The 9,721-nt window shown below is 44.5% G+C and overlaps 2 protein-coding genes across 2 annotated transcripts; both read left to right on the top strand.

Moving 5' to 3' along the window:
- The first annotated feature begins 1,701 nt into the window (after nucleotides 1-1,701).
- LOC131248019 (transcription factor MYC2-like) lies at nucleotides 1,702-4,318 on the top strand. The gene has a single exon (XM_058248051.1). It carries the CDS (start codon nucleotides 2,049-2,051, stop codon nucleotides 3,972-3,974), a length of 1,926 nt encoding a protein of 641 aa, XP_058104034.1. The 5' UTR covers nucleotides 1,702-2,048; the 3' UTR covers nucleotides 3,975-4,318.
- Nucleotides 4,319-8,729: 4,411 nt separating this feature from the next.
- On the top strand, nucleotides 8,730-9,721 carry LOC131249830 (uncharacterized). Its single transcript, XM_058250580.1, has one exon. The coding sequence runs from the start codon at nucleotides 9,176-9,178 to the stop codon at nucleotides 9,494-9,496; it is 321 nt and encodes a 106-aa protein (XP_058106563.1). The 5' UTR covers nucleotides 8,730-9,175; the 3' UTR covers nucleotides 9,497-9,721.

The following is a 9,721-nucleotide window of genomic DNA, read 5'->3' as shown; positions in this document are numbered from 1 at the left end:
GCGGATTGTATGCCATGTGCGCTAAGAGACATCACATGTGGGACCCACGCCGCGAAAGAAGGTCAGTTGCCAAATGTGGTACTCCTATATGGGTTTGAGTTGATGAGACTTCGGTGGACGACCGAGTTTTAGCGAATTGCATTAATCCATCGCAATCTTGATGCACTTGGTTCATGCCATTGGGGCCGTGATTCATTCATCAAGACCGTTGACCCCCGTCGTATGTGGGATGACACAAAGCTCCACCACAAGAGAAAATACAATATATTTTTTATTTTATTTGGAACAATGCTATAGTTTTCTATCAACCGTCTGTTTTTAGGCCATTGATAGGAGGGGTTGCAGACTCTAATATGGGCCAGATTATTGTGAAATCCCCGATGGAAGTCAGATCCCACGGGTTCAACAGTCTCCTTAACTGGGACTTACACGTGTGTAGCGTTTATAGGTGGGCCACACTCTTTGTTCTGCAGGAGGACATGGTCATGCCGAGTAATTAAACGGATTGGGATGGTGACACCACCACTACTCAGCTAGGTGGTGTATGTGTTTTATCCCTGCTGCCAATCTGTTTTGCCATATCATTTTTTAACTCAACAAATCAGATATAAAAAAAAAATCAAGAGAATCAGGCCGTAAGAAATAATAGTGAATGAATACTCACCGTTAAAACTTTTGGGGGCTTACAAAAGTTCTATATTAAGCTGATGTTTATATTTTCCTCGGTTCATATCTGTGTGACAAATAAACATTACGGTTCACTTGAGTACACTTGAGCTTCTAATCTGCTTCATTTTTGGGTTCATGCCCTACAATGAGCTCCAAAAGTGGATGGACGGTATGGATACAAAATACATATATTACAGTGGACCACAAAAAGCCCAACACCACCAAGGGGTTCACCACCCAGTTGCTTGGATCGGGCACAATTATGCTGTGTGGGTTCCTGTAGCGGGTGGTTAGAGAACTATGGCTTGGGCTTTAAAACCCCACTTAAGTAGTGGGCCCAACAACTATGAGCATTTAGACAATTAGTGGATCAGATCTATTGATATGAGATAGTTTAGGCCCTTGATCCATCCATATTTGGATGCAGCGGATCAGTGGTCTGGATTACAGGAACATGGGCATCACCTATCATGATAGCAAAGACGTGCACGCTTTGCAAGTACTCTGATTGTGTATCTTACCGTACCCCTTGTGTGTGATAACCTCCAGAGCTCTCGGCCATGACTCCGCCGGCGACGACCGATAATTCATCGGCGATGCTTTGAGAAAACCGCCATAAGCAGAACCTGGTCTCGGTATCGTGCAGCCGTGTGGGCCGTAGCTAGCATACACGTGAGTCTTCCCAACCGTGCGCCTATCTTTTACTTGAAATCCAAACCGTCCAAATAGATGGAACATTCTCAATTAAATCAAAACGCACACTTTAATTATAATCATAATCTTCAATTGATAGAAATCTTATATACTAAATTGTCCGACTTTGATAAAATGTCTAAAAATCATAGGTTATAATTAACTAATCAATCATATTTTCAGTCCATGACCAATCTAAGATGAATCCCACTATTTGAATGGTTCGGATTAGGAGTACATAGCACGCGATTATAGGGAACCTCACGTGTTTCCTAGCTACGGCGCATTAGGCTGCGGTTACATGAGTCTATATGAAAACTCGCATGGCTAACTCCCAACAATCAAATTCAGCCCAAATGAACTCCAAATGAAATCCATTTCCTCAGCCCCGCTTATCGTCCCAGGCTGCCTTGCATAACAAACGGTCTCTCTCTCTCTCTCTCTCTCTCTCTCTCTCTACCTTGAAAACCGCCCAAAAAACCCTAACCGGCCCTCGGCCCCGGTTTTCCGTCTCCGAAAACTAACGTAGATAGCTATCCGATTCCCGCCACATTGAATTTCCGTCCTGCAACCTTTCCCGGCGCATCAAGACCACCCAACATAACTCCCAAACCCTAAACCCCCTTTCGCTACCGATACTGGTTTTTCCGTACATCCATGGAATAAAGAAATACCGCTACCCAGCCATGAATCTCTGGAACGATGACAGCGCATCGATGATGATGGAGGCCTTCATGGCCCCTGATATCTCACCCTTCCCTCTCTGGGCCCCATCATCAGCACCAACGGCCCCGATCGCTCCTTCGGCAGCCCCCGAGCCATCCAGAGCATCGACGTCCCTCCTCAATCAAGACACCCTCCAGCAGCGCCTCCAAACCCTAATCGACAGCGCCCGCGAGAGCTGGACCTACGCCATCTTCTGGCAATCGTCCGTCGACGTGTCCGGCGCGTCGCTCCTGGGCTGGGGCGATGGATACTACAAGGGCGAGGAGGACAAGCGCAGACGGAGGGCGGCGGGGTCCGCCACGGACCAGGAGCACCGCAGGCGGGTCCTGCGCGAGCTGAATTCCCTCATATCTGGCACTGCCGACAATGGCGTCGATGAAGATGTGACAGACACCGAGTGGTTCTTCCTCGTCTCGATGACGCAGATGTTCGTCAATGGCAGCGGGATGCCCGGGCAGGCCTTCTTCTCAGCTATCCCATCCTGGGTCGTGGGCCCCGACCGGCTCGCCAGCTTGCCCTGCGAACGCGCGAAGCAGGCGCAGGTGTTCGGGCTCCAGACCCTGGTTTGCATCCCGTCGTCCAGCGGTGTGGTTGAGCTCGGGTCAACAGAGCTGATCTTCCAGAATTCGGATCTTATGAACAAGGTTAGGGTTTTATTCAATTTCAGTAACACTGAGGTGGGGGCTTGGCAATTGCAACAGCAGACCAATCAGGAGGAGAATGATCCGTCTGCTCTCTGGATTTCGGATCCATCCCCCATCGGAAACAAGGAATCTGTTATCGTTGAAGTTTCAAAACCTATCCAATTGGAAAACCCTAGCTCCAGTAGCTTGACCGAAAACCCTAGCTCCATAGAAATGCCGCTGCCACAGCAGCAAAATCACCAGTCAAGGAGCTTTCTCAGCAGAGAAATGAATTTCTCTGAATTTGGATTTGAAAGGGCTGTTGCGGATGGTGATGGTACTTCCTTGCAACCGTGCAAGCGGGAATCCATGGAGATACTGAATTTAGGGGATAACAAGGGGAGTTCAAATGGAATTCTATTCCCACATCATCAGCAGATCGTAATAGAGGAGAACGAGAAGAAATCAGCCCCTTTGAGGGGCAGCAACAATGAAGGAATGCTCTCATTCACATCTACACCGGTCTTGCCTGATTCTGGCATTGTAAAGTCCAGTGGCGGCGGCAGTGGCGGTGGAGACTCTGATCGCTCAGACCTTGAAGCTTCTGTTCGAGAAGCCGAGAGCAGCCGTGCCATTGCCACTGCTGACATGGAGAAGCGCCCGCGGAAGCGTGGGCGGAAACCTGCAAATGGTCGTGAGGAGCCTCTCAACCATGTTGAGGCTGAGAGGCAGCGGCGTGAGAAACTCAACCAGAGGTTCTATGCCCTCCGTGCTGTTGTCCCGAATGTCTCCAAGATGGACAAGGCATCCCTCCTCGGGGATGCTATCTCCTACATCAACGAGCTGAAGTCAAAGTTGCAGACGCTCGAGTTGGATAAAGAAGGACTGCAAACCCAAATCGACACCCTGAAGAAGGAACATGGAAATGGAGAACTGCGGTGCAGCGGACCACCATCGCTATCAGATAAAGATGTTGGGACGCCTAATTCATCGGGTAAGTTGACAGGGGTCGATATTGATGTGAAGGTTATGGGGTGGGAAGCAATGATTCGTATTCAATGCTATAAGAAGAACCATCCGGCTGCACGGCTGATGGTGGCACTCAAGGAGCTCGACCTTGAAGTGTATTATGCAAGTGTGTCCATTGTGAAGGATCTGATGATCCAACAAGCAACAGTCAAGATGTCTAGCCGGATTTACACTCAGGAGCAGCTCAGTGCAGGACTCCTCGCCAAACTTGCCGAGCCTCCGAGCAGTAGATAGAGAAATTGGTGTGGCATAAGATGCTGGGAAATTTTAGACCTGGTGGGTTCTGTATGTAAATATACACATGGCTCGTTCCTTTAGCAGTTTCAGTAAGTTATTCCACACGGATTGGTAATTTCAGAGCTTCTATTCATGATGAGGTGACTCAAACTCACGAGGTGTGCTTTAAGTTCAATTGTACCCTTCTTTTTCGTGTTCTTTCTTTTTGTCGATGTATATATGCATACGGTAATTGTCATCTGAATCAGTTAAAAGACTGTGAGGATTATTTGTAGGCCTGTAATTGATGTTGGTTTCTTTAGATATCAAAGCTGGAATCTCCAATGACCACTTTCCTTCTACATATTGCATTTTTCTTTAACAATTTGAGATGTTGAAACTTTTGTAACGTTTGGTTAATTGGCTCTTAGAATAATATCAAGTGTTAGAATGGTTTTGAGTATTTGAATCATTCATTTGATTTCTTTAACAATTGGCTCTTGGAATAATATCAAGTAGAGATTCAATTGCTTCTTCTGAGTGTTTCCAGATTGTTTCAAACTGGTTTTTAGCTCTCCATGGAGGTTGCAATTCGCAATTGAGTTAAACTCAGCTTGAGTTGGGGTTCAGGCACTTTGGGTGATTGGGTGTCAGATTGTGTTGGGTTGGCAGCTGGCATTAAGATTTGGCCACAACTTATTCTCATGAATCCTGACAACCTGGAGGAACGGTATTCATGTAGCCAATCACAATCAGTTGGGGAACAGCTTAGATGACGATTGGTTATTAGATGTAGCTTATATGGATTTGAAGGGGGTTTCTATTTTGATCTCCCGATGCTCATGCTCTTTGTTCTTGATGGGTTGGTTTATGGTCCACCAATTGTTTGGTTCTGTATATTGTATTCGAGTGGAAAAGCTTATCACTCGAACTGAAGACTGGGTAAGTGCATTCAGTCCACTTTTAGGAAGAAATAAAACTTCCAAATCTACCTAGTATAATTTTGTGTTTCTCGCCCCATATTTCTCCACTTCCCCTTCCTCATGATGCATGGAGTAAACAGAGGGGTGATCAGAATGTTGATCTGGTGGACCCCCATATGGATGGTCTGTAGGTGAGAACTATTGCAGTTAATGGACAATCAAACACTCAAGTTGTGAGATCTGTTGGATGTCTGTGGACATTTGCTCTGTTTTGAGCTAACTGTTCATTTTGCAGGGCATTGACCAGATGGTTTCCACAATCCAATCCCCTTGCTGTTGGTATATAGTGTCTAGACATGGGGGGTCGACAGTCGCAAACATTTGCCATGTGTACCACGAGGGAGCTGCACAAAACCTTCTAACCATGCGAGAGCCAAGGAAAAGATTTGCTGGAGAGATAAACATGGAATGCAAGTGGTGCAGATTGACCATGATCAATCTGCATCATGTCTTTTTACGACATGAGGAAGTGATAGGTAGCTAGTGTGTTGAAAAGGTTCATAACATAGTATAATCATTTCAACAAAAGCATAATATAATCATTTCAACAATTGCATCTTATTTTATTCAGGCCCTAGAAAAGAGATTAGGTAGGCATTCGATACAATGGCCTTAGACAATTATGAGATTCTTATCCTTTTATATTATTATATTATTAGATATATCCAAGAGCTAAGTAAGAAATTAGAACTAAAATCACCACAAATGAACAAGCAGTAATCTATGCAACTAATGAAATGAATTCCAACGAAAGCATCTTCCTGAATTTATTTTCAAGATGATGAAGGTAAGGGATGCATCTTGGCTAGAAAATTCTTAACAAATGAAATAGTTGGGACCATTTGCAGAGCTCTCTATAAGCTTCGTGTATTTATGGGTTTGAAGTCAAAGGCAAAAGGGCGCCCCACATTTGGCAGGAATATGAATCTGCCACAATTTTTTCAGCTCAGGAAGCTGAAGATACAGCTTTTTGAGTGGAAGGAAATATATATAGATATGGGATTCAATTTCGTGCTTTGAAATGGCGAAGGAAGTTGAATAATGCTAGCTACTATACCCTTTTATTTAAGGGGTGTGGCACACGTCATGCATGTGGAGGGAGGGTTTCACGGTGCTTTTGGCCGCTCTGGTTTTAGGTACACCAAAAAAAAATAAAGTGGAAATGATGGAAATAACCCGATTGAAGGGCCAGATACATCAAATGTTCTTTTTGTTTTAAAATCTCTTGTTGACTAAATGCATGGTAAAAATGTCCACCAAATCTGTTGTTTTTATATGCAGTGGAGAATAGAAAAGGGTCAGGTAGTAACTGAATTCCATGAGCTTGCTTCAGATTCACTTGTGGTTATCTGGTTGGTGAATCAATATCGTCCCATCCGCGGTCCTTTTTGTGAATGGCTAATGGTTAGGGAAACCGCATGTATCAAGTAACCTAAGCTGTCTTGTATACGATTTTACACCTACTGTGAAAATAGAAAATGGGTTAATCTGGTAGTTGCCTAAAAACGAGTTTATCTCATTTAGTGAATCATAGTCCTATACAGACCCTACAATACACATGGCAAACACGTGCGCTGATCAGGACCGTTGCTGTGATCGACCACCAAATGGATTTCCCCAAAAGGGAAGAAGGGAATCGGACAGAGGTAGCCAGCAAAAGGAGTGGTAAGAGAAAAAAAATCCTATCAGAAAAGAGTTATCCACCATGTGGCCTGCTTTTTTTGCTCAATATACCCATGTTCTCAATTCTGTCAAGTGGGTCCCATGTTTCAATATGAGGATAATTGTTTTGTTGGGTTGCACCGTGGATGGAGAGTGCTGAAAAGGACCCCCCAGATTGGAAGGTCCCAATACCAATGCTAGGACTTTATTCAGTTGAATGTGGATTGCGGACCGTTGTGGTTTTTTCTCTTGTTAACCATCCATCATCCATCCATAGACAGTGGGCCACAAAATGAAAGGTTACTGTTCTGCCACATAGAGGTATAGTTTATCCAAGGTGGCATAATCGTACGTTGTAATATATAATACATTAACCATCACATAACTGGTTTCGGGCCATAAGATGTCCCCTGAAGGTTTGCGAAGGTCCCACCTAAGTGGCCCACATGGAGAAAGATCCACTCATCAGATGTCTGGTGTCTACGGTGAGGAAACCATATAGAGAGTTTCCAACTCTTCTGTGTGGACAGTGAGGACTTCTTATCTCTTATCTGAGAGATTATTGATATAAGCATTATAGGTGAAAGGTGAGGATCATGTTGTGATGGGAGCAGAAGAGATGAAGGGACGTGAGAACTGGCCTGTGTCGAGTTCATGAATGTACGGTCCTAACCCAAGAGCTAGTGAGCTGAGTCCAAAGTTTCACGAGCTTGGAACAGCGTCATGGCTCAGCGAAAGCGGTTCGCTCTCCGTCCACTTCCTGGCCCGCCCATCCATGTGCAACGCCAGAGATGATCCATGTCGCTCATCTTGAAGAAATTCCTATGTAGGTCGCAGAAAAAATCCCAATCTGACAACGGGAGATCCTTGCCATCCATTAAAATGCGAGACCTTAAATTGACCCTTGTTTTTCATTCATGCATGGCCCACAAGAGCACATGGTCATGATCTATGAGGTAGAAACAATTGAATAGATATGCCATACATGCGGCCAGCAGTATAGGGCCTCACACACGTGTGCCATGTTGGCAGTGCTAATCCCCGATGAGTTTGTTTCGGCTTTGTTGTGACTCGGCATAAGTCGCTCCATTGGGGACTACAGGCTGAGATGGTCTGATGATTGGAAACGTCCATTTTATGCAATATGTTCCACCATAGGAAACTGGGAATTATCCATGCGTTTCCTTGCATGTTAATGATCATACGTTCAAGCGGTGTCGGGCCCGTCTATCCGTCCACTGGATGCGTCACTACATGTTAGGTGGGGATGCCAAAATCCGCCCTGATACAAAATTTAGGGCCTGCTTGGGAGTGTGGATTTCCAACCCCCTGGATTTGAAATCCTCCTATTGTGTTTGACACTCTTGAGTCACCAAAAGTAGGTATGCATGGTATATTTGCAAGGGGTTTGAATTTAATTATTAAATCAATTTTAATATATTTAATCAGTGAGTATATAATTTTTGATACAGTGGGTTTGAATTTAATCACTAAATTAACTTTAATATTTTTAACTGATGAACATACGTCATGTTTGACACAATGGTTATAATAAGCCCACTAAAATATATACTTTGCTTGAGAAGGATGAATTTCCAAAGTCTCGGATGTGCAACAAGCACAAAATCACATAACCAACAATTTTTAACCGTTGTTTTACACAGACAATGTTTGGGTGACGCTGATCATCATATTCAAGTAATTATAATAATACAATTGATAATATAATTAGTGGGTCATGTGTCTAATAGATTAATAGTCAAGTAACACATGTTGTACATGCAACTCTTCAAAGTAATTTAGATATAATCCAATCTTTTCTGGTAGATTTGAAAAAACATTGTTAATTTAAGGTGCCAAACAACTATGGGATCAAACAGACGTGAGCATTGAAAAGAGAATTTTCAACGGCTCATATTCAACCCTGATCACCTGAGAATTGTTATTGTGGGACCATAACTTAACTACGCCAACACCTAGAGGGTGCGGCTTCGGTGGATCCCTGACTGTGGGGGCCATAATGATGTATGTGCCTTACATCCACGCCGTCCATCCGTTTTGACAGTTCATTTCAGGGCATGATTATAAAAATTAAATTAAAAAAAAAAAAAAAAAAAAGAGGATCCAGATCTCGGGTGGACCACACCACAGGAAACAGGTAGACCATCTCAGCATGTGGGCCCCAATGGGCGCGACACGTGGTGGGGATCGTGAGGCCGGACAAAGGGAAAACGAACTTAACTCCCAATAAAGGAATGCCCCTAAAATTAGTAGCGGGTCAGCAACATAATCGGATCTAGGTTTGCCCAAATGGTTTGGGAAATTCGGATTCCAGCTTTTCCCCAAATCCTCTCCACCAAAAGAAAAACAGAGCCTACCAAAAATGCCCTTCAAGTCATCTCCATTTTCCAGAATTACCCTTCTCCCAATCCCTCTTCTCTGGCACCATTAAAAACCTCATCTCCCTCTCTCCAAGACACATAAATAACGGAAAAGAAAATCCCACCCGAGTGTCGAGATCTTTCCATTAATTCCCCTTTCCTGTCCTGTCCTTGTCCCGTCCCGTTCGCAGTCATGAGTCTCGCGTGCCTGACGTGCCAGACGCTGCTGAGGACGGAGTCGTTGGACATGGAGACAGAGCAGCTCGACCCGAATCTCAACAGATTGCGCTCGAACGGGCCAGATAGAAACTGGTCCGGATGCCTCCTGCCGCCGCCTTATGAGAACAAGAGGAAGGCTCTCCACAAACGAGGCGGCAGCGTCGCCTCTGCCAACATTGAGGAGCAAGCTGTGGCTGATGCGTCAGGCGAGCCACGACTGCAGCGGAGCCGTGGCATGAGGAGAGATTGGAGCTTTGAGGATCTGAAGAAGAGCGCAGTTGTTATCAGGATGTGAGAGGGGAAAGGGCATTAACGACAAAGATTCGAAATTTGGCGGGTTTTTTTCCATTCTTTTTCCTTTTTTTTTCCTTTTTAATTTTATTTTTGTACGTGTGAAAATGGCTGAGGCGATTGCCGTTATTATTGTTGTAGGCATTTGCTTGAGTCTGATTCCTCTACAAGTATTTGTTGTACAAGTTCTTCGCCTGTGTATAAATTACTACAAAAGTTATTCACCTGA

This window comes from Magnolia sinica, chromosome 6 (genome assembly GCF_029962835.1).
Source record: "Magnolia sinica isolate HGM2019 chromosome 6, MsV1, whole genome shotgun sequence".
In the NCBI taxonomy this organism is placed as follows: domain Eukaryota; kingdom Viridiplantae; phylum Streptophyta; class Magnoliopsida; order Magnoliales; family Magnoliaceae; genus Magnolia; species Magnolia sinica.
The sequence above is the reverse complement of the archived record's forward strand: the minus strand, read 5'-3'. Positions and strand labels throughout refer to the sequence as shown.

Bases quoted from the DNA above. Each gene is read 5' to 3' on its own strand.
- LOC131249830 (XM_058250580.1), top strand. From the start codon at position 9,176: ATGAGTCTCGCGTGCCTGACGTGCCAGACGCTGCTGAGGACGGAGTCG.
- LOC131248019 (XM_058248051.1), top strand. From the start codon at position 2,049: ATGAATCTCTGGAACGATGACAGCGCATCGATGATGATGGAGGCCTTC.